Source organism: Prionailurus viverrinus, unplaced genomic scaffold, assembly GCF_022837055.1.
Source record: "Prionailurus viverrinus isolate Anna unplaced genomic scaffold, UM_Priviv_1.0 scaffold_48, whole genome shotgun sequence".
NCBI lineage: Eukaryota > Metazoa > Chordata > Mammalia > Carnivora > Felidae > Prionailurus > Prionailurus viverrinus.
Window position 1 is genome coordinate 1747669 of NW_025927611.1, and position 25524 is coordinate 1773192.

The 25524-nt window shown below is 50.9% G+C and overlaps 1 protein-coding gene across 2 annotated transcripts in view; it reads right to left on the reverse strand.

Moving 5' to 3' along the window:
• Positions 1-20150, reverse strand: part of GYG2 (glycogenin 2) — a 30598-nt gene extending 10448 nt beyond the window's left edge. Inside the window, exons 1-9 of one of the 2 annotated variants that reach the window (XM_047847383.1) lie at positions 20067-20150; positions 19195-19350; positions 14370-14511; positions 6991-7165; positions 5838-6000; positions 4986-5112; positions 2923-3145; positions 1570-1698; positions 589-839 (exon numbers count right to left, since the gene is read on the reverse strand). In XM_047847383.1, coding sequence (XP_047703339.1) covers positions 642-839; positions 1570-1698; positions 2923-3145; positions 4986-5112; positions 5838-6000; positions 6991-7165; positions 14370-14511; positions 19195-19201 — 1164 coding nt within the window. In that variant the 5' untranslated portion in view covers positions 19202-19350; positions 20067-20150 and the 3' untranslated portion in view covers positions 589-641. Of the gene's footprint in view, positions 1-588; positions 840-1569; positions 1699-2922; positions 3146-4985; positions 5113-5837; positions 6001-6990; positions 7166-14369; positions 14512-19194; positions 19351-20066 lie in introns of those variants that run through there. The other variant, XM_047847382.1, reaches the window with a different exon arrangement.
• Between the last annotated feature and the right edge of the window lie 5374 nt (positions 20151-25524).

The following is a 25524-nucleotide window of genomic DNA, read 5'->3' on the forward strand; positions in this document are numbered from 1 at the left end:
TTATCACGTGTGTCATTTTTTACACATATGTTATCCCTCAGCTTGAAGGGAGGGAGGGAGGGAAGGTGGGAGGGAGGAGGATGTTCTACAAACAATAAAAACAACCAATAACTTCAAAAAAGTAAACGGCATTCCTTGTCTTTTCATTCACTACATTTCCCCACCCAAGATACTGGAGGACAAAACATATGACTGAGAAAATAATAAAAGGCAAATATATTTGCCTAATACATCAGTGAATGTACATGGGAAGAAAATTAGACCTCCGGCTGTAACTTTTGAAAACGGATACCTAGTTGTCAGTACTGGTTGCCATATTTACAAAGGCTCCTATCTTCCATCGGGATCCCAAGGTCAGGACCCAGCTCTTGTACATTTATAGGAATTTATGAAAATAGTTTTTTGTTTTTCGACTGGGTTCCAGCTCCCCAGATCAAAGACCCAGAGTCAATAATTCAATACATGGCCGGTAGGTGGCAGTGATGCTGTGTAATGAATTCCAAAATAAAGCACTTCGGATACAGCAAAGGCACGCGTTCCTTTGGCGTTTTTTCTTTCAAGTTCTTCTTTAAGTTCTAGTTGGTTAACACAGAGCATAATACTGGTTTCAGGGCTGGAATTTACCGATGCGTCCCATCCTTTTAAAAGTGTGAGGACTTCATCGCTTGTAGAGACACAAGGTCATCATCAGAGAATCGAGCCACTGGGATCCTCAGAGGTGACCCCTCCCTGGCCCTCACGACACATTTCAACAGACACACGCAGGCATGGAGGTGCAACAAACTGTAGAGTGCCTTCCACAAAAATGTCCGCTCAACTTTAAACATTGCTCTGTCTGTCAAAAATAAATACACATTAAAAACAATTAAACATTGCTTCTTCACACTGAGAAACAGCTTCCCCAAAGCCGTGTGCAGCACAGAGAACTTAAGGGGAATAAAAGTGCCTTGCAACGTGAAGACTGAAATCCAGAAATCTTTCAACACCGGGTATTATCGCAATGTATTCACTTGGAGATATGGGGTCTAGGAACACCGGTGTCCTTTGGGATTACCCATAATCCTTTGGGATTATGTCCCCCACGAGTATCTCCGGGCTGATCGAGGTGTGGGCAGCCTGGAGCTCCTTCCAGTGGCTCCCACACAGGGTCTGTTTCCTGGCTTTCTCCCGCTTCTGGAGACACCGGAGGCCCTGGCTTGTGGCCACGTTCCTCCAAAGCCAGCGGAGCTCACGTCTTCTGTCTCTGCCTTGCTCAGAATCATCTGATCACGAGGTCCTCATCCGGACAAGGTAGCATTTTCAGGTTCCCAGAGTCAGGACGTGCCCGTGTTGGTCGGGGAGAATCATTTGATGTACCCACGGGTGCAATGATGCACGTGAACGCAGGAATCCCCCCCCCACAAAACTGTGCAATGATCCACATATAATTGCGCAATGATCTACATGAACGCAGGAGCCCCCGCCCCCCACGCCAAAGCCAGAGCCTTGGAAGCAGGCTCTCAGCTCTGTGTCCTTGGGGAGCCAGCGTCTGACTCTCCCATCACAGCCGTGTGGACGTCGAGTACTCACGTCCTCCGAATGGCATCCCTTGGGGGAAGGCGGGATGTCCTCTGTGACCACTGTCTCCTCCGAAGGGCCCTCAGCTGGCCAAGGCTGGCTGGACCCTGCTGATTCTGCACACGGCTCCCCGACGCCAATCTGCAGAAAGATGAACACACTAGCTAAGTCCTCCTCCTATGTTTCCAACTCTACAGCTGCCCTGGGGACCCCAAGACTCATACCATGCCCTGCGAGGCCAGTGCTCCCCAACTTGGTAAACATAGCCTTGCCCAGGGAATGCACACAGACCTGGAAAACCAGGACCCCAATGTTCTGAGTCGGCTGTGCAGACAGCCAACTGCTCTGGAAACAAACCCCAGCACCCCCACACACCCTGGCCGACAGAGAGCCCCTCGGGCCATAGGGGCTGCTGGCCATGAGACACCTGCAAAGGTCAGCTCTGATCAAACAGGTGACAGGTGGTTCTCAAGCAAGCTGCCCTGTTCTCGTGAAAACGACCTGTGTCCTCACGGCTCTGGATTCCGTATTTCTCACAAGCACCTGACTTCACGTCTTATTTTCCTTCCCCCAAAACCTGACGCCTGGCTCACCGCCCGGCGGGAACACAGTGGCAACCTGAACGCAGATAAACTTGTATGCACTCATGTGACACGACCCGAGACCCCGAGTCCTCACAAAGAGAAGAACCACTTGGTTCCACCAGACAGAACCCGCAGCAAAGACTGAACAACGGATTCTTTGCGATTTCCCATCAACGCCATGCCTGTGGATGGACCGACCTTCCCGTACTAATAAACGAGCCGTTAAGCAACGATCAGGTTATAAAGTTCCCTGGGACCGAATTCCAAAAACTCTTTTGCGAGGCACCTGCCGTACCCCTAGTCGGCGGACTGCACACACATCGTTACATAGTGCGGTAAGAGTCACCGGGACATTAGAAAAAAAAACAGATAGCGCCAATCTACAGTTTCAGAAATACTCTTCACCCACGCGTCGCAACACGTGCTTCAACTGATGACGTAAATTGGAAAGTGTGTCCTCGCAAGACATGGTAATCAATCCCCCGCGGCCACTCATCCCCCAGCGGCTCTTTCCCTGACGCAGGCAGCTAATTGGAATGATTTATGCACGAATCCTGTAAATCTCAGCAACACTCTGGCTCATTAAACATTCACGATTCTGAGCCGAAGGCGGGGGGGGGACACAATAACCACACAGGGTGTCTGTCTGTTCAGCATCCTTTATGAAATACAGCATGTGGGAACAGAAGCGTGAGCTTCTAGAAAGTACACCGGGCATTTGGATCACGCACAGCATCTACCCGTGCCCAACGCCTCTTTCCAGAGGGCGTCACCCGCTTACGGCGTGTTCCGGAGCCACGTGCTCTCCCGCATCCCGGAAGCTCTCGTAAAGAGGCAGGACGCTGTGCTGGTAGACTGTCCACCACAGGTTGAGGAAGGACGTCTGGTGCTGGGTCCCCAACCCGGAGCCGTCCTCCAACACCGAGCCCGTCTGCGGATTGTACTTATAGTTCCACGGCTTTGTGGGTCCCAGAAAGTGCACGACCTTTGCACTCGAGCCGAATCTGAGGAGGAAATGCACAGCATTCCACTTTCCACTTGGCAGTGACCACACACACACACACACACACACACACACACACACGGAAAGCATCACGCGGCCATGAGACACCTCAAAGACAGCAGCACGTAAACAGCTGTCTCAACCCTACTAATTGGACCCACACTTAGGTTTCCTTAAAGATAACGGTTTAAACACTCAGCATTTGCAGTATTTGGTTTTCTACATACCAAGGAACATAATCATAACCCACTGGGGTATTCCCCCCAAAGCAGAAGAATCAGTCGAGAACCTTATAAAGATGAATACCGCGGGATGTAGCCCAAAGCATCAGCTCCTCAAACCAGTAGGGATCAAAACCAAAATAACTTTTATAGAAGATGGGAAAATTGACTTCTCTCCTCTCAAGATTGTGGATTTTCTCCTCTCAACCTTTTTTTTTATTTAAAAAAATTTTTTTTTGATGTCTATTTATTTTTGAGACAGAGAGACACAGAGCACGAGTGGGGGAGGGGCAGAGAGAGAGGGAGACACAGAATCCGAAGCAGGCTCCAGGCTCTGAGCCATCAGTACAGAGCCTGATACAGGGCTCAAACTCACAAACCGTGACATCATGATCTGAGCTGAAGTTGGATGCTTAACTGACTGAGCGACCCAGGCGCCCCATCTCAACATTTTAAAACATTTTTTCCATATCCGTCTTCCCATGAAATTTTAATACTATATTTGCACTGTAATGCGTGTTCCGTATGCACATCTCTGGTTTATACATTAAAAAGAATAGGATGTTTGCACTCCCCAAGGACCGATTTCTGCCCCTTGGAGGCAGTCTGGCCCCTGTTAAAAATGCACACTCTAGAATTATTCTGTCCCTACATTCTGCTCAGACTTTCCACTTTTCTTTATAACAGCATCACCCACAGCAGCAAATCTCAAATATTTTTGTCCCAGGACTTTTTGAAATTCTTAAAATGCACTGAGGACCACAAACTTAGATTTTTTCACATGGATTCTATCTGTACATATTTATCGCAATGGAAATTAAAACTGAGGAATCTGAAAACAGATTTAATCAATTCATTAGAAATCAATCACCCCGAGATGTTGATGTTCATTTCATACTTTTTTCATGAAAAATAACTGTATTTTCATGGACCATCCCAAGAGGAAACATCCAGCTTCTTATATCTGTGTGCATTCAGGACACTGTTTTTGTTTTTTTTGTTTTTCAGTGCATTTTTTATTACATCATAGAGTGTCTGTAAAACTCCTATACGCTCATGAAAAAGTGAGAAGAAAAGAAAAAAATAACATCTTAGAATTATTTTTATTTTTATTTTTTTATATCTTAGAATTATTTTTCGAGTCATTTTGACTTTGCAGACATTAAAAAGAACTGTGGGGAACCCCTTGGGGGTTCCTCGGACCACACTTTGAGAACCACTACCATTAAACCTCCCTGCCTTGACTTCCTATAATTTATAATTACAAAAGGCAAATGGAGGGAGGATCTAATATTTTTTAATTTTTTTAAATGTTTATTCATTTTTGACAGAGAGAGAGAGGCAAAGCATGAATTGGGGAGGGGCAGAGAGAGAGGGAGACACAGAATCCGAAGGAGGATCCAGGCTCTGAGCAGTCAGCACAGAGCCCGACGCGGGGCTCAAACTCACGGACCGCGAGATCATGACCTGAGCCGAAGTCAGACGCTCAACTGACTGAGCCACCCAGGCACCCCAGGATCTGATTTTTTTAACCCAAATGCCAAAAGCTGATAAAGATTCTAGAGACAGGGTTGCCGGAAAGCAGCTGCTCTAGAAGGATCTAGAACACAGAGAACTTACCGTTTGAAGGCGGGGCTGTAGGTGTATGCCGTGTTACTGCTCAAGTTGTAGATGAACGGTAAGTGCTTGTGGATGTCTGCCGTGGACCAGCTACTGAAGAAACTGTTCAGTAAGCCTTGATCTGCCCCTAGATGACAGGAGAGCGCTCGGAGAGAATTCAAGATGTGCTTGAAGGGCTTAATATACACACCCACCCGCGAGGTCCCATTACGTGTCTCCTCTCTGCCCACTACAACACGACCGTTCGTCTCAAAAGGGAGTGGTCGCCCACACCGTTAATCTTAACACCGCATATTGTCTCCAAAATTCTCCACCCATAACCTAGACCATTGATAATAAACTCACACGTTGTCTCCAGAATTCTCCATCTTGCCCACAATGAAACCCATCTGGTAGCAACACTTCTTTCTCTAGCATGTTTGCCTGGTGGGCAACTCCTGGCCCGTACCCAGACAGGATTCTCGATCAGTCTCGTGTTTTCTTTTACGTGACAACAGTCGTAACACGCTCCCCCTCTATTAAAGCCTGTTCCAGCCAAATATCGGCTTCTCGCTGGGTCACTTCATTCTACTCCAGGGGCTGGCCAACCAAGGCTTACCTCCTGTATGATCAGGATTGGGGACCCATCCTTCCTACTCACTGCGGATGTTTTCAATGCTTTTTTACGTTGCGTATTTACTGACCGACTTCACTAATTCCTAACACCCTGCCTGGCCCTATTCTTCCACACCCGTCTTTAACTCACTTCGATTTGCCATTCACATATCTGGGGGAAGGTGAGCATGAGGCAGGGATATGGCTCCTGGGAAGAGCCCCGTTCTCTTCCACCCACGTCCGGCTTCCCTCGCTTACCGTCAAAGCTGCCGTGGTCCACGGCATGTCGCAGCAAGAGGCCGTGCGTCTCAAGAGACGGTTGGAAGACGAAGACGCCGCTGTTGAAGCAGTCCGGCCACCCGGGATCCGGGGCTGCGGAAAACTCCGCCCTGTCAAACAGCTCATCGATATTGGACAGCACCTGGCAAAGCACAGCATGGGAGACCGTGTGGCCACACGTCTCTTACGTCTGGGATGCGGGTGAAAACGCCACAGACACTTAAGGATGGGCAGACTATGTCCAGCGACTGGAAACCCATGCATGTTTTTTGACCGACTCTTCTGTTAGGCTTACAACAGACACAGGAGAGCGTTATGAGTAAGACTGCTCTCCGGCTCATTTCAGGCACCTGAAGTAACACCATCTCTGAGACGACATTATTTTCTCAAGGTTATTAAAATCCTATGTAGAGCTTGCCCACCTGAATATCCTCTTTAATCCGGCAAAGGTGGCCAACAAGACTCTGCAAACCCGTGAACGGAGAGGTTTCCAAGTCAACGTGACGTTGCCTTCCAGAGCTTAACTATTAATTCCAGATTAATCCCTCCAACACCCATTGCCTTTCTAAATTGTGCTCTGCTTGGAAAAAGAAGACATTACTCCCATGCTGCTACGGGTCTTATTTTCCTTGGCACCTCCCCGTCTTCCCATAGAGATGCTTTTGCCCCAGCAAGACGACCTACAATGGACTGGCAACATCCCAACTCCCTGTCACGCTTTAGCTTTCCAATGGCTGGTTTTGAAGGCAGGCAACATAGGCTCCCACCCTTCGGGTCACTACCCTAAATGACAAAGGGAGGGAGCCACAGCCTCAGAAGCCAGCTGGTCCAGTCCCATTGGGACTATGCAGTTCAATATACAATCAAGGCAAAATACTTTTTTCTAATTATTCGATTTCGTGTAGATGAAACGATGTGATTAGAAATCCCTCCTAGGGAAGGAGCGTGGCTTCAAGTCCCTTAGTGTCCCGAACGGGGACTACGGCCGTGCAAGTGCTGTGTTATACCTGGTTCCGATGCGCTGAATGTCAATGCTGGTGACAGAGATGGAGGTGGGGACCCAGCGGTAAGAACCAGCAGGCTACTTAAAAGGGGTCTTTGAGGGGTTCCTCGCTGTCCCCCCCGTACTCACCAGAGTATCTGCATCCAGGAAGACGCACTTGCTGTAACGGGTGAGGGTCCAACAGTGAAGCTTGGTGAGGGTGACCCCAAGCTCAGGCCTCTTCAGAAAGGCCAGGTGGATGTAGTCTGCACTGTCCATCAGGTTCACCTCGATCACCTCATCAAACACCTTCGACAGGATAACCCTGGAAAAGAGCCACACCAAATACTAGGAGAGCAAGGGACTATTCAACACAGGACATGCTATCCCTTCAAGATGACACACCCCTTTGCTACTCACAAAATGGAGCACAGATCCAAAACCCCAAGCAATCTTTGTGTTCAGGCTTTATTTTTGCCATGGATTTTTGTATACTTCCCACTCATGCCTAAGCCTTACGCAAACTTAAAAAGCTTGACAACTATACAAAATTGTCTTAGACTGATTCTGGTCATCCCTGAAGAAGGCAATTCTCTTAGAAAAATGTGGGTGCTGTGGGAATGAATGCTGAGCACATACAGACAATCTCTATCCGTTTTTGTTTTATGATCATTTTTTATTTTTTTCATTTTTTTTTTTTAAATTTTTTTTTCAACGTTTATTTATTTTTGGGACAGAGAGAGACAGAGCATGAACGGGGGAGGGGCAGAGAGAGAGGGAGACACAGAATCGGAAACAGGCTCCAGGCTCTGAGCCATCAGCCCAGAGCCCGACGCGGGGCTCGAACTCACGGACCTTGAGATCGTGACCTGGCTGAAGTCGGATGCTTAACCGACTGTGCCACCCAGGCGCCCCTTATTTTTTTCATTTTATGTATTTACTTTTTGCTTGTATTTTATGTATTCAAAACCTACATTGTTAGTTGCATACAAGTTCAACACTCAAATGTCGAAAGACATTTTGTCAAATGAAATTTCCCTCTATTCCATTAACTTATTTTTTTGCTCACGTTCTACTTCATCATAGACCAGGATGTTTGGGGATGCAAAGAATTAAGGAAGAGCTAGAAAAAGGATGGTGGAAGGTCAAAAGGATACAGGGAGCCAATCAGGAGAGTTACCCATGCCCAAGCTGGAAGCACTTTGAACAGGAAAACAAATAAGAAACCCAAAGTATAAAATGAATCTTCATGGGTCAATATTAGCATTAATATTAGTATCAAAAATATATTAATATCATCATATTAGTATTAATATGCTAATTAATAGATAAGTAAATGGGAAAGAAGGACTAGCAGAAGAATGCCAAATAATAAATGTATTAGGAATGAGGGAAATAGAAAATCACCATTGGGGGTGGCTGGGTGGTTCAGGTAAGCATCCTACTCTTGACGTTGGCTCACAGATGGTGAGGTGGAGCCCCGCATCAAGCTCTGTGCTGACAGCGTGGAACCTGCTTCAGCCTCTCTCTCTCTCTCTCTCTCTCTCTCTCTCTCTCCCTCTCTTTCTGGCCTCTCCCTTACTTGTATGCATACCCTCTCTCCCTCTCTCTCACAATAAATAAAATAACATTTGTAAACAAGAAAAGAAAAGAAAATCACCATTAGGCTAACACTGCAGTAATAATTGCTGTTTACAAGGTTCGCCGATGGACGCTAAAATCAATGGGTGAAGGTTTTGAGAAGCAGCAGCATGTTTTCATGGTCTGAATGTATCTCCCCAAGATATTTATCAATTGCAAAGACAAAAATCATAACCCCACAGATAGAACCTTATCCATGTGACCAAGGTTAATATCACCCTAACAGGACACAGCCACATCACATACTCCTTGATAGGATGCCCTAAAAGAGGTACATCACTCCTGCAGACTTTTTTTTTTTTTTTTGCCAAAAATGCATAACCTCTACTAACGAGAAAATACTGGACAAACCCAAGCTGAAAGGAATTCTATAATATAACTGACCAGTACTATTTGAAAATGTCAAGATCATGACATGTAAGGAAAGAAAAAGAAAATGTGATAGATGGGAAGTCACAAGGGCAGACGTGATAATTAATGCAGGGTCCTGGAGGGGAACAGAATCATCTAATATCAAGCACATCCTTTCTTTTCCACATTTTGTGTTGCTATTGAAGGTGTACACATCCTGTACACATCCAGGATATGGCTGGATTTTATGTTTATTTTCCCCTGGCGGTAGTCTCTCTCCCTTAAAAGGGGTTTTTAACCCATTCACCTTTAGTATCATCATTGACATATTCTTACTGAGTCCTGCACTTTTATTCTTTCCCTTTTTTTTTTTTTACATTTATCATACTTTCTTCTTCTTTGTAATCCTTTCCCGCCTTCCACTGCATGGATTAGGTTTTTTTTTTTTCCATTCCATGCATTTTTCCATTAATGCTTGGGAACCTGTACATACCCTTTATAGTCTTCTGGTGGATGGTAACCAGAAGACTGTCAACACACATATTTGAACTTATATTTTCTGGGGCACCTTGGTGGCTCAGTTGGTTGAGCATCCAACTTCAGCTCAGGTCATGATCTCATGGTTCATGAGTTTGAGCCCCACATTGGACTCTATGCTGACAGCTCGGAGCCTGGAGCCTGCTTCAGATTCTGTGTCTCCCCCTTTCTGCCCCTCCTCAGCTCATGCACGGTCTCTCTCTCTCTCAAAAATAAAACATTTAAAATTCTTTTAAAAATATATTTTCTACCAAACGTAAAGAGAGTCGGCATCTGTATGTTCACCCCAGAAGAGGCAAGAACATCACCTGATGTTCACTTCTGTCCCTCCCCACTGCACTCCACAATCACCTTGTTGTGGAGTGTAAATCCCAGACTATCTTCAAAATTATGCACAATGCATTTACAATTTAATCCGAGTTCTACTTAGTTATTTGTTTAGCAATCCTTCTTATATTTCAAGTTCCTGCCTGGATTCATAGTCCACTCTGGTTGAGTACATCCTGAAGTAATTATGTTCCCAAAAGGTCTTTGAGGGGTAGAATTATTAAGCTTTTACGTATTTGGAACATCTTTATTTTGCTTTCGAATGGCATTGATGTGGCCGAATTGAGAAATCCCATTCCACAAGTACTTTGTCCGGGGTAAAATTTTTAAGCTTTTACGTATTTGGTACACCTTTATTTTGCTTTCGAATTGCATTAATGTGGCTGAATTGAGAAATCCCATTCCACAAGTACTTTGTGCTCCAGAGAATGTGAGACATCCACTGTCTCAACCTGAAGGATGCTCAAGTGCACTTAGCGCCTTTCTCCGCTCTTTGTTGGGTTCATTCATGTGCTCAACGCTCACGGGGCATTTGCAACCTAAAACCCTTTCTCAAAGCGGAAATAGGAGATGAGTTCCTCCCTACAATCCGTTCTTTTTCTCTTTTTGAAATTTCCATTATTAGGCAGGTGTTGGCATTTCCCAGGCGAGCCGTTGTGTCCCGTACCAGCTTTTATGCTCGCGCCTTACGTTTTTTTGTGTGCTTCACTGAACAGTATTGAAAGTACCTACGTGTCTGAAAGAGTGCTATTTCAACGCCAAGTTCCCCTTTCTTTTAACCCAGTTATTTATGGAATTTATGGCATCCTCAGGGTTGTGTAAAGATCCGGGAGCCAGGAGGGTGGAGGGCAAAAAAAGCATCACTCAGTGTTGCTACAAATAGATGGTGGTGTCACGTCCTTGAATTCTTTTGTTCAGTTCTGCTTGCTTTCTCAAAATAAATCCCTGGTCTTGGAGTTGAGTGTCACGAATACAATTTGTTTGAAGCTCCGAGCACGTGCTCCTGGGTTTGTTTCTGTGCAGAAAGATGACTCCACTCTGCACTTGGACCCTACAGTGGACAAAAGCAGAGTGGTGGTCCCCATACCCAGACCCTTGGTCACTTGCGGTCACCTGTCACTGTCTGTCTTCTACTGGACCACAGGGCACCGTTCCTCAGCTCTCCCGACGCCTGCAAACCGTGCCATGATTCTCCAACACTGGACCTTCCCAGGGTTACTGAACGTTTCTGAATATTTTACGGCTCGTCTTCGGTGGACCAGAAGACTGCCAGAAAGTCAGTGTGGACAGCTTGTACCGACCCCGAGGAGACGGGAACAGAGGAGGGAATCACATGGGAGTCATGGGGATGCTTTGGGCCCTTTGAGGACTGTTCTGTCTAAAAAAAATATGACGGTCCCCAATCACCGGGGCAACTGATGGGACAGTAGGCAACCAGGAAGTACCCCACGTTTTCCATCTTAATCCCAACCGAGACTAACCTCTCTGGTTATAAATATCCTCCAAAGATACAGTGATGCTTCCCACCCTCCATCCCTGTTATGTCCACCTGTCCGTCTGTGCATACTGTTTCTAAGACTTCCTTGAACATGATACAGACAACAAGCCTCGTCCCCACCGCAGATCTCCTTAATGTGCCCCTCACTTTATTTGTTTGATCTTTCACGTTTACACATGGTATTTCTGACCAACAGAGGTCTGGCTCTCAGCCTCTGATTTAATTTAGAATGGTTTTCCCAGCTTTCGGATGAATGGCCCATCCATCATATCAGTGTCTGGAGACACGTGTCTTTCCGACAACCGCAGGGAGGGTCGTGGCTGGTGACTCTACCGGCATATCCCGAATGGAGACCAGAGATGCTGGTCAGCACCCAACAATGCACAGGACACCCCACAACAGACAGACATCCAGCCCCAAATGGCAGTAGTGCCCGAGCCAAGGCACCCTGATCTACCGACTTCTAAGATTTGTCTACACTTTAAAAAATGTTACACTTCCTCATCTGGATTTCATCCTGGTACACGTTTAACTTTATATTAAAAGGACTGGATCACTGCCTTTCTCTGTAAATCAAGTTGGGGTCTCAAGCTTAGGACGGTTTGTTAAAATAAATGAACACGTTCATTTTCCCCCCTAGGTTCTGAGATAGTTCCTATCACATGGAAATTAATTTCTTGTGGCCAACGTAACAGAACGTCCTTGATCAACTGCCCAGTCACAGGACCTTCTAACTGATAAGTCTCTGTTCCCCACCCCCAGGTACTGGGTAGCAATGTTTTCTATGCCTTCTAGCATTCTTTTTTAAGATTCCATTTTTTTTAAGTTTATTTATTTATTTTGAAAAAGAGAGAGTGCCAACCGGGGAAGGGCAGAGAGAGAGAGAGAGAGAAAGAGGAAACAGAATCCCAAGCAGAGAATTTCTGATTTAAAATGTCTGAGGATATGGGGCGCCTGGGTGGCGCAGTCGGTTAAGCGTCCGACTTCAGCCAGGTCACGATCTCGCGGTCCGTGAGTTCGAGCCCCGCGTCAGGCTCTGGGCTGATGGCTCAGAGCCTGGAGCCTGTTTCCGATTCTGTGTCTCCCTCTCTCTCTGCCCCTCCCTCATTCATGCTCTGTCTCTGTCCCAAAAATAAATAAACGTTGAAAAAAACTAAAATAAAATAAAATGTCTGAGGATAATGCTGTTTTTTAAACGTGTTTTGCTCTTAATGTCTACGTTTATCACGTTACAGTCAAAGGACATAACATCCAATTCCTGCGCCAAGTAACACATTAAATGCCTCCTTGTGCCGTGAGTATAAAATCAATTTTTCTAAGTGGTCCGTGGCAGATGAGAAAAAGGGCCATTGTTTATAGAACGCGTAACGTTTAAGAGATACCTTATGCTTTATTCATTAGATCAACTTACTTACGTGTCTGCTTTGTGAGTTAAAAACCAGCAAAACGCTATGAAAAGACTCTCCCTCCACGGTTCTTTCCGTTTGCCTGTGTATCAGATAGGTTTTATTGTTACGTGCTTTGTACAGGGATCGTTGGTGTGCGGTCTTGAGCGGTATTATGTAACGTGTGAATTCTCCACTTGATTAGATAGCGTCTCTTGCCTGGATCCTTGCACTCGGAAAAACCCTCTGATCGCCTCTGCTTTCCCTTCCTTGTATGTGTGATCCAATCCATCTGTCCATCCTTTACCAAATAAATATATCAGATAGAGGAGGAGGGGTGGGGGTTGGGGAACAGGTGACAAGGACGAAGGAGGGCACCTGTCGCGATGAGCCCCGGATCCTGTATGGAGATGTTTAACAGCTATGTTATACACCTGAATTCACACAAGTCTGTTCTTACAACAGTCACCTTCAAGACAGTTCTCTTTAGTAGGAAGATGAAGAAAAAAGAGAATTCTCTTTATTAGAAGCAAACGTAGCAAAGGAAAAACGGGCAGTGATGGGATCCGCTTCTGGAGTCATGACCGGGGTCGCCCGGAAAGCACCCGGAAGGAACGCGGGGTTGCCCACGCAAACGAGCACCATTCGTGACCGTGTGGTGACACCCCTACGCGCGTCTGCACAGACGGGAGCCTCCCCTCGCTCGGGTGCGAATGCACAACCCACTCTACAGAACCAGGACGTCTGAGGAGCTCACGTGTCTGCACTCGCGAACACGCGCCCATGGCCATGAAGGCGTCGTGATCAATCTGAGCTTGGAATCGTCCTCGACCTCCCATGGCAAACCTTGCGTGGCGATCGCAAGGTCCCGGACTGTGGAGCGCCTCAATTCAGATCGCTGTATGGGCGCCCCCTGTTCCTAGGACACACGTCAGGGGCCCATCGAGGCAGGAACCTGCACCTGCTTCCTTGTCCCCACCTCCTGCACCTGCTTCCTTGTCCCCGCCTCCTGCACCTGCTTCCTTGTCCCTGCCTGTACACAGTGTCCGCTGACCATGGGGCCAAGTGGGGGTCCTGTTTCTACTGGGCTGGTGCTGTGTGCCCGTAACGCCCCCACCCCACCGCCTCTGCTCTCCTTCATGGGACCATCAACCCCACCCTCGCGCACCGCCGTCCTCCTGACCGCTCCCAGTGTCTCGTCCTGGGGAGGAGGTGACAGGCACAGCGTGGATATGCAGGCTGGAATCCCAGCTGGGTACGCCCGCCCGAGGGGTGCTGCTAACAAGGGGCCAGAGAGGGGCACCGACAGCACCCAACCCATCAGGCACCGTGAGGCTTCTCGATGAGCCGTCCCTCGCGTGGCTCGCCTGGTTGTGACATCCCTGGGCCTGCTGGCCGACCCTCCCCAGCCTCTCTCTCCCAGAGTCACCACGAGAAACCCAGAGCTCTCCTCCGTACCCAGACGCGCACTCACCACCACGACCGACAGACGCCCGGAAATCCGCGTGCAACACGGGGACACGTACGCACTCATCGGGAAGCAGAGCCCCGTTCCGCCCTCCCAAGGCTCCTGCACAACCGCCTGAGGATCCCCCAACTCCCGAACTGACATCTCTATCTTCCTCTGGGAGACCTGCCTACTTGGATCACAACTGGCGCATACCAGAGTCACACGCCCCCCCGTGACGGCCCGTGATCCGGACCCCCCGCACCTCCCCGAGCATCGGCGGCCTCGCATCCCTGCACAGCAGCAGGAAGCGGCCGAGCGTGTGAGAATCTCCCCGTCTTACCTGAGCAGGCTGGACACCTGTGAGGTGATGAGAACCACCAGCTTCCTGGTCGCCCGCTGCGTCCTCAGCGACTGTCCCAGCACCAGAGCGCCCTGGCAGTACGTGTCATTGGTGGCCAGCGTCACAAACGCCTGGTCCAACACTGTGGACGTGGACAAAAACACCAGAGTGATGTCCCGAGGCATCTCCCCAGGTGGCTGGGTTCGAGGTCAGCCCTGTCTCTGCCTCTGAATCATCGCAAACTGCTCGATATTTCTCAAACGTTCCCTGGCAACACTTTCCTTACATCCTTTCTTTTTTTTATGTTTTCCTTTATTATTTTTTTAATAACCTGTACATCCCACGTGGACCTTGAACTCACGCCCCCGAGATCAAGAGTCAAACGCTTCCCAGTCGGGCTCCCTGACGTCCCTTTTCATTGCAAAACACACACAGGGGGGTCTGGGGGGCTCAATCAGTTGAGCGTCTGACTTTAGCTCAGGTCATGATCTCACGGTTCGTGAGTTTGAGCCCCGCGTCGGGCTCTGTGCTGACAGCTCAGAGCCTGGAGCCTGCTTCCCATTCTGTGTGTGTGTCTCTCTCTCTCTCTGCCTCTCTCCTGCTCACACACACTCTCTCTTTCTGAAAAATAATATTTAAAAAAAAAACTAAAAAAAAAATCACACAGACACCCATGGAGTGTAAGGAGACCCCACCCGTGAAGCACAGCCCAGCAGAATATGATTGTAAGGTACTGATGCTCCAAATATCTGATCCTGACCCCGAGCACATGGAAACGAGTCAGCCACCATCTGATGATCCGAGCTACATTCTAGATGCCATGAGACTCGCCACAAAAAAGCTACGCCCGGTTTCCCAACGCGTGGACAGGACAGGAGGAAACGGTAACAGCAGATCCCATTGAGGGCCATTTGCAATCCAAGTGCATCGTCCCTCCCGGTGTTCGTGTCTCCTGGGACTTCCAGACTCAGTTCCTGGTCCGCCCAGAGCGCGTTGCCAGGAGAGACACAACAGTGTAAAGAAATCCTGGGCAGGCTCCGTGCTGTCTGCAGAAATTAAAATTCGCAGCACGCGGCGTGGGGCCCGAACACACAGACCTCGGTTCTCAAAGGCCGGAGAGCCGAGCTGAGCCCTCACCTCCCCTCCCCTCCCCTCCCAGCAGGGCTGGCGGCTCCCAAAGGAGGGCCTGAAGGACTCACATTCACAGTAAATATAACGTGACAAAGGCAAGCTTCTGAGCGAGGCCTGTTTCTTGGGGCACCTCCCTGCTGCTAAGAGGATTGGGCGAATTCCACGGTCTCCTCTGTGGCTTGAGTCTTACTCCACACTTGAGAACTCAACTTTCTAGGCGCCAAATACCCATCTACCTACGTGTTATCTATCCGTCCATCCATCATTATCTATCTATCTATCTATCTATCCATGCATCCATCCATCCATCAATAAATCCATCCATCTATCCACCCATCCATCATATCTATCTATCTACCTATCTATCATCTATCTATATTTATCCACCCATCCATCCCTCTAACCATCCATCTATTTCTGTGTCTGTCTGTCTATCTGTCCATCCATCATATCTATCTATCTATCCATCCATCCATATCTATCTATGTATCTATCCATCCAACTATCATCTATCTATCCATCTATCATCTATCTATATCTATCCACCCATCCATCCCTCTAACCATCCATCTATTTCTGTGTCTGTCTATCTGTCCATCCATCCATCATATCTATCTATCTATCTATCTATCTATCTATCTTTCCATCCATCCATCCATCCATCCATCCACCCATGTCATATCTATCTATCTATCCATCATATCTATCTATCCATCTATTTATCCATCCATCCATTCATCCATCCATCAATAAATCCATCCATCTATCCATCCATCGATCCGTCATATCTATCTATCCATCCATCCGTTCTATGTATTATCTATTTATCTATCTATCATCTATCTATATCGCCAACATATCAATCACCTACCATCTATCTATATATCCGTCATCTATCATTTACTTACCACATATTATGCACCACCTGTCATCTGTCAACCATTTATTACAATCACCTATCTATCCATTCATCCATCCACCATATCTGTTTGTCTGTTATCTATCCGCCCATCCATCCATCCATCCATCCATCATCTAGTTATCTCTTTTTCTATCAATCTAGGTTTTTTTTTGTTTGTTTTTTTTTTTACACAACTGGCTTTGAATGCTGTTCAGTCTGCAGGGACAGGGATAGCACTCACAGAAATACGGACAACAAAAAACAATGTCGTGGGAAAAGCAAGGAGGGTAGTTTTGCCACGAGGTGCTGGAAGGCTGAGGAGACAGCCCTGCGATGTCTGAGACATGGGAACAAAGACTGGGGTCCCCCGGGGACCTCACGGTGACGAGAGAGAGCCCCGGACCAGAACGGATGGCCCTGTGACAGGATGCCCATGCAGACAAGAGGCAAGTGTTGCTCAACTGGCCCGAGATAAGGTACTGGGTGGAACAGAACACGAAAGTGTCCAAAAAATGGTAACGGCACACACTGGTTTTGCAGCGTTTTGTAGGGACATAAATGTACCTGATGTAATCGATGGGTGTTATGAGCTGAATTACGTCCCCCCGCCAAATGCACACAAACTCCTCCCCCCTGGGACCTCAGAATATGGCTATATCTGGAGATGGGGTCTTTGAAGAGCAGATTAAGGGAAAATGAGGTCAGTAGGGTGGGCGTGATCCCACAGGACTGAGGTCCTTATAAGAGGAGTTTAGGATACAGAATGGCACAGAGGGCCGACCATATGAGGACACGGGGACAAGACGGTCTACACATGAAAAAGAGAGGCCACAGGAAGAACCAGTCTCAGCCCCGCCCGGATCTGACTCCCAGCCTCCAGGACCAGGAGAAAAGACACATATGTTATCTGAGACACGTCATCGAGAGTATTTGTCACAGGAGTCCAGTAATGGCACAGCCAGCCCGGGGGAAGAGCAGCAGAGAAATCACCCAGTGACCCTTCCTCACAGAAAAAGAAAATCCCCAACGAAGCTTGCTCGGATAGCACCCAAAAAAGAACGTCAAATTCTGCCCGAGCGCAAGGTAACACCATGACCCGACAAAGACCCAACTAGGTTATTCTTACTCATTGATCTTTTCGATGATCAGGAGCCCGGCTGCCCTGTACCTAAGGCAACCGTCAGGCCCAGAACAATTAATTAGATTTCCAACCATCTCACGTTTCGGAACGACCGGGATTGGAGACATCAGCGGCTTCCTCGTGAGGCACGGGGTCTCCGGGGACCCCAAATGACGCACTGCAGACAGGCAGTTCGTTCGCTGATTCCTACAGAAGTCACAGCCGGGGCTGGGACCACTGAGCGGGTTGGACACAAGGACCTGGGCCTGATTCTGCTCAGGATGGACGGCTTCGTGATCCCGCTAACAGGAGTGCACAAAATCACTCACGGGGAGGACCCCCATCAGAGGAAGCAAGGCAGACCAATGGGTCTCCACCTTTACAAGGATGAGAATTCACCCACCCACACAGTCCTGCTTTTAAGAAGCTACCACCGACCAAGTTTCCATAAGGCATCAGCCAATGCGGGTTTAAGAAAAAAAAACCAAAACAGATATTCCTGCAAAAGCGAGTTCAGCCAGACGAACGTGGCAGCTGAGAGTTTCCCAATGGGTCTGGAAGAAACCCGTTTATTTTTACCCGTGTCTCTTCCTGGCCTGTCCTCCACTTGACCTGTCTTCCATCCGCCCCCCTCCGAAATAACACAGCCGGCTGGCTCCCTCCTCCCCCCCCCTCCACTTTTACTCAAAGCTGGTTTCTGTTCCCCCCGCCCCCACCCAAGGAAAACGTGGAATCCACAGTTGGGGTCTTGGAGCGCGTTGCAGGGCTGACCGGGATGTGTCCCAACGCCTCTCACTGAATGCTGCCATTATCCACAGGCCCCAGCGGCTTCGGGAAGGTGGTTTCCCCTGTGCAGGAACGCAGGCCTCTCCCTGCAACACAGGACCTGATTTCCTCCTCCTGGGAACAGACTCTTAACAGCGGGAACCACAGGGAACCATGGTCCTGCGTCCCCGCTCAACAATTCTCCTTTCTAAGGCCAGAGAAGAGGAAAGCACAGATTTACCAACCTCTGAATAAAAAGTAACGTGTTTTGTTTTTGTTTTCTTTCTCTAATGGGCTCGTGCATGGTCACGTCTGGTCTGGTGCAAGACGGGGGGTGGCTTTGTGCCAGCAGGAGGACAGGCATCTTTCTCGGGGGGCAAACGTCACATGCTAATCACCTAATTGTGTGGCTCCCTGAAGTGTCCACATTTGACGTCCACAAAACCCAAGGCCACGTGCGAAGGGCTGGATCTGAGCCCTCGGGGTCAGGCCCAGCCTTAAGTCCCAGGCGTGCGGCCACCCTAAGCCTGCTGCGGTGCGGGGAGATGACCCGGAACCTGCTATCTGTCGCCCGGTTGCTGAGAACCCCACACAGTGCAATCCTGTGGCCAAGAAACCAGCCCACTGGAACTCCCCGGGCAGCGCCTGACAGGAGGAAAATTCGGGAGTCTCCAAGCCCCCTGCCCATGCTATAAATGGCCCCTCCCCGCTGGTGAGACTCCCCCCAACTCCGCCCACCTGGCAGCACCAGGCTCTGCGAAAGCTCGGAAATACTCGGGTGGCACCGGGGAGGCGAGGGCTCACTTGGGGAGACTGTGGGGGCACAGCGGGAGTCTCTCCAGATCAGATGGATCTCACAGGTGCCACAAGGAACAGGGAGGCTGAACGCAAAGCCTTCTCCGACTCACCCGGCATGGTTCCGCGCTCGTCGCCTGGCGCACAGTGGGGCTGACAGCTTGGGCTCTCCTGGGCGCGCGGGTGGACTCCGCCGGCTGCAGCAGGGCCTAGCAGAGGCGGCTTCGTCGTCGTCGTCGTCTCCAGGAGACCCGCGCGGAGCTCCAGGCCTGCAGGCGACAGCTGCACTCCAGATACCCACAGCTGCAGCCCCAGCCCGGCGCGCCCCGACCCCGGGCCCTGCTGAACCCGAGCCCCCTCCACGACCCCCGTGCCCTGCACGTCCTCGTCCGTGCTCGTGGGCAGCCTCTGTCCTCCAGCCAAGCTCCCCCCGACCCTGTTTCCTCGACCCGGAGTCACCTGCGACCCCTCTGCGCCCCGGGGCACCCTCAGGCTCGCTCTGGCCCTAGCCCGCCCGCCCGGGTGTCAGAAGCGTCCCCGCCGTGCCCGGCACTCCTTCCAGCCTCCGCCCTCCAGCCTCCGCCGTGTCCCCCGCTCCCTCCGGGGGCCCCTAGACCCCTCGAAGCTCCCGAGTCACCTGCGGCCCCGCCGCGCCCCGCCCCTCCTACGAGCGCCCGGAGGCCTCGGCCCCACCCTGGCCCCGCGCCCCCGTCGCCTCCTTCCCTGCGGGTCCCCCACAGCGTGCGCCACCCCGCCCCTCGTCCCTCGGCTCCCCCGCAGCGTCCCCCGCCCCGGTCCCCGCCACGCCCCAGCGGCCTCCACGCCCCCGCACGTCCCGAGCGCACCAGCAACCCGGAGACACCCTCCCCGGACTCCTGCCCAGGACCCCGCAGCCCCGCGCCCCCCACACCTCCTGCGCACTCCGGCAGCCCGGCGCCCCCTCCCCCGATCCCTGCCCAGCCCCCTCAGTCCCGCCCTCCCATACCTTCTGCGAGCCCCCCACACCTCCTGTGCTCCGGCAGCCTCTGGCCGGGCAGGCGCTGGGAGGCCCCGCGGCCCGCGCCCCGCGATTGGCCGCTCGCCGGAAGCCAGGCCCCACCCCCGCTCGGCCGCAGGGACACAGGTCCCCACCTCCGCCGCAGACCCCGCCCCCCCCGCCCCCCCCCCCCCCGCCGCCAGCGCCAGAGCGAGTCGCGACCGCCCTCCTTCCACGCCCCTGCCCCCACCCCACCACGAAGCCCCCTCCTTGCCAAATCCTGGAGCCCCAGGTTTGGAGGTTTGCACATTTAACCTTCAACCAGCCTGCTCCAAAGTAAATGTTTGCAGTGGCCTGGCCGGCCTGGGCTCAAGGCCAGCGAGCTGCCCTGCGGAGGCCACGCTGGAGACCTACCCGTAGGGACCGCGACGCTGGATCTTAACCGAATTTGGGGCGAGCGCAGGGAAGAGCGAAGCGGGCGCGCGCAGGAAGGCGGGAGAGGACCACAAGATTAATGAAGTCTTGGCGCCTCAGCACTTGAATCCGTGCGCGCCTGGGCCAGGGCACCTGTGAGTGTGCGCGCGGGTGGGCGCGCGTGCGCACGCAGGGGTGTGCCTGTGACCCCGCAAAGCACCAGAGGGTGCGTCTAAGACTTGGATATGTGCGGGACCGACCTCAGGCATGGATGCAACAGTGAGCGAGCCTATCCGCCGGTGAGTGAGTGAGTGAGTAGCGAAGGGAATAACTGAGCGCATGCTTCAGTCAAAGGAGGAGGGAATCCATGAATGAGTATAGGAGTGCGTGCAGTGCGTGAATGACTGAGCTCCTGCGCCATCGCTGGGGGAGGGGTGCCCATATCCGTGCATGAGTGAGTTCCTGCACCATCGCTGGGGGAGGGGTGCCCGTATTCACACATGAGTGAGTTCCTGCACCCTCACTGGGGGAGGGGTGCCCCTATCCAGGAAGGCGTGAGTTCCTGCACCGTCACTGGGGGAGGGGTGCCCGTATCCACGCATGAGTGAGTTCCTGCACCGTCCCTGGAGGAGGGGTGCCCATATCCACGCATGAGTGAGTTCCTGCACCGTCCCTGGGGGAGGGGTGCCCGTATCCACGCATGAGTGAGTTCCTGCCCCATTGCTGGGGGAGGGGTGCCCGTATCCACGCATGAGTGAGTTCCTGCACCGTCACTGGGGGAGGGGTGCCCGTATCCACGCATGACTGAGTTCCTGCAGCATCACTCAGTGGATGGGGAAGGGGGAACATGGATACCCAGAAATGCTGCCCTGAAGAGACGAATGTCTTGGACGCACAACTTGAAGGGTCAGCAGACAAACGCAGGGTAGGAGTTAGTGTTAGGACAGGAGACACGTGAGCCATGGAGAGTCGCAGAGGGAGGGAAATGGCAGCCAGATGGGCCAAGAACTCCTGAGACCAGACAGCTCGTGACTGGGGCCATGGGAGAGCGTTAAGGACCAGTGGTCAGAGAGAGCAGGCAGTTCCTTCTGGAGCTCTTCATTCTGTGTGGCCTTCCTGGATCCAATGAGCTGTCATCGTCCTTCTAGCTCTGGGGTCCAGGGGACATATATCTGCAGGGGGAGTTGGCATGCCTGTTGTTCAGGGACAGAACCGGGCTTCCCGCTTTGCGAAGTCACCTGGGGTAGGGGAGGAGGACAGAAGAGTCACAGAGGAGGTCACCTCCCCACAACAGGACTTTGGTGGATTTCATGAGTCCCCATTGTGACAGGTGGCCCACAAGTGACTGCATGGGGAACAGGGGCTTTGCATCCTTAAAAGCCGCAGGCCTCAGGGGGCTTGGAAAAGCAGGACCTTGGGCGTAACAATGGCAGAGACGGAGAAGGGAAGGGACCCAGGTTCCAGCAGCCCCTGTCCACAGAGACAGCAGCTTGATGGATAACCCTCCACCTCGGGGCACAGGTGCTGGTGGGGTTATTCACCCCAGGGCCCAGAGGGGCCCAGAGCTGTTAAGACCTTGCAAGCCGGTGAGGGAAGTGGGCGATGCCATCTGGAACACGCGGGGGCAGCGCCCCACCTCATCATGCTCGCGGTCTCCAGAACGCACACCTGGTGAGCCACGAAGGTATCGTGGGTCTGACCCCACTGGAGAGGGGCTTATGGAGCTCCCTGCCCCCACCACGGGCTGTGTGCACCTGCTTGACCGCTTCTGGGGTCTGGAAAGGTATCTGCAGGGCTCACTGAGCCTCTAGAAGGTTCTCTGAAATCTCCGCAGCCTCCAGACTAGCAGTGGGAAGAGGAGAAACGTTCTCAGGAAGGTGGACAGCACGGGAAAGAGTTCCTGTGTGAGTCCTGCTCGGCCCCCCACAGCCCCCTCGCTTCCAGGGGCAGGGGGAGGCTCCCTGGCCTCTGTGGTGGTCTTCCTTCTGGCTCCATTATTTCCCGAGTGTCCCCACACATCCGAGCCACGGGGTCATTCTGTTGGGCCTCATTCTGGCCTGTCAGTGAGCAAAGTGTGGAGTGCTGTGTGCAAAGGCCCTCCTATGAGGCATGGGGTCCTGGGACGGGACTCCAACAGTAAGAGATCCATTTGCAAATGTCCCAGACGGGTCCTGCCTCCTTTACTACATGGGGCAGTGAGGTTCCCAAATTGTCCCCTTTCTGTGGGTCGGAAGCTGTCTACCAGCAGGGTTTCCCCCCCGGCACCGGTGACGTGTGGGGCAGGGCATGCTCCGATGTGTGGCATCTTGGGCACTGTAGGGTATGCAGCAGCTTCTCTGGTCTCCACCCATAAGTGCCAGTGGCCCTTCCCTCCCCTCCCTCAGTTGTGACCACCACAAACAACTGCCACACATGGCCAACAGTCCCTGAGGGGCAGAATCAGCACTAGGTAGTTAGCTATAGGGAGGGAGGAGGGGAGGGAGGGATGCATGGATGGATAGATAGATAATAGATATGATGGATGGATCGATCGATCGATCGATCGATCGATAGATAATAGATAGGTACATATATATATATATATATATGATGGATGAATGGATAGATACATACATAGATACATAGAAGAGATGGATGGATAAATGGATTGATTGATGGATGGATGGATAAGATTGATTGATTCATTCATTCATTGATAGGATGGATGGATGGATGGGCAGATGGATGGATGGATGGATGGATGGATGAGTGGGTGGGTGGGTGGATGGATGGATGGATGCATGGATGAATGGATTGATAGATAGATAGATACATACATACATATATACATATGATGGATGGATAGATAGGTAGATAGATAGATAACAGTTGGATAGATAGATGATGGATGATGCATGGATGAATGGATTGATCAATAGATAATAGATGGGTACATACATACATATGATGGATGGATGGATAGATAGATACATACGTAGATACATAGAAGAGATGGATGTATAAATGGATTGATGGATGGATGGATAAGATTGATTCATTCATTCATTCATTGATAGGATGGATGGATGGATGGACGGATGGACAGATGGATGGATGGATGAGTGGGTGGGTGGGTGGATGGATGGATGGATGCATGGATGAATGCATTGATTGATAGATAATACATAGATAGATACATACATATGATGGATGGATAGATAGGTAGATAGATAAGTTGGATAGATAGATGACGGATGATGCATGGATGAATGGATTGATCAATAGATAATAGATAGGTACATACATACATATGATGGATGGATGGATAGATAGATACATACGTAGATACATAGAAGAGATGGATGGATAAATGGATTGATGGATGTGTGGATAAGATTGATTCATTCATTCATTGATAGGATGGATGGATGGATGGACAGATGGACAGATGGATGGATGGATGAGTGGGTGGGTGGGTGGATGGATGGATGGATGCATGGATGAATGCATTGATTGATAGATAATACATAGATAGATACATACATATGATGGATGGATAGATAGGTAGATAAGTTGGATAGATAGATGACGGATGATGCATGGATGAATGGATTGATCAATAGATAATAGATAGGTACATACATACATATGATGGATGGATGGATAGATAGATACATACGTAGATACATAGAAGAGATGGATGGATAAATGGATTGACGGATGGATGGATAAGATTGATTGATTCATTCATTCATTGACATGATGCATGGATGATTGGATGGATGGATGGATGAATGGATTGATCGATAGATAATAGATAGATACATACATACATACATACATACATACATATGTTGGATGGATAGATAGATAATAGTTGGATTAGATAGATGACAGATGGATGGATGGATGGATGGATGGATGGACAGATCGATGGATTGATCGATAAATAATGGATAGATACATACATACATGCATACATACATATGATGGATGGATAGATACATAGGTAGATATGATGGATGGCTGGATATTCAGATGGGTAGACGAATGGAGTCTCTTGTCCCGAGGCAGGGTTTCTTGCCGTCAGCACTGCTGACGTCTGGGGCTGGATGACTCTGACCCGGGGCGTCCTGGGCACCGTGTTGCCCAGCGTCCCTCCCTGGTCTCCACCCACCATCTGCCAGGAGCCCCCTCACTCAGTTGTAAGAACTGAAAATGTCTCCAGACTTTGCCCCGAGGCCTCCGGGAACGAAACCACGCCTGGCTGAGAATGTCCGTCCTGCGGCAAGAGAGCCTTCTGGGTGGACGCCAGCTTGGGGCCGCACCAAGCAGAGCCGGCTGCCAGGCCCTGAAACCGGGGCGTCCCCGCCCCCGCGTCACGCCACATCGTGTGGGGCGTTAGTCCCAGGGGTGTCTGCGCGCGGAACGAAGGCTCAGTGGGCACCGTGGGGGTCTGCGTGCGCAGTGCAGTCTGACCTGCCGCCTATCCTGAGTGTCCGCCCTGCGGCCCAGGCACATCCCTGTCCAAGCGGAGCACAAGCCTCCAGCTTTCCATTCACACGCACGTCGCGGACCTCCGGGCCACTTACCAGGAGCCTCTGTCGCTTCTCCACGTGCCCAGCGTGCGCTGGGGTGGGGCGTCCTGCGCACAGCAGGGTCCACCCTGAGTCCTGGCCTCCACCCCCACAGGCCAGGGGCACCCGCCCACCGGCCTCCGAAGCCAGAGGCAGGAGCTAAGGACGGGGAGGGGGGGGGGGGACGCCCTCTCCCTAGGAGCCTGAGGGGCAGGGAGGTCCTGCTGGAGGGCGCAGATGGCTTCTTGTCCTCCAGGCGCCACCCTTTCCCTGTGCTGAGTCGCAGATAAGCGCTCCCAAAGGGAAGCTGGAATTCTGATGTCTCAGCCCAGCTCTCAGAGGACCAGAAACGGGGCCAGGGGCTGGGTGGGCTTCACCCCGCCCCCAAGCAATCCACCAAACGGGAGCCCTGGCTCTGCCCCCACCAGACGGCAAGAGCAGCCCCTCCCCCTGGCACACACCCCCCCCCCCAACCCAGGGAGAAAATCTCAGGAATG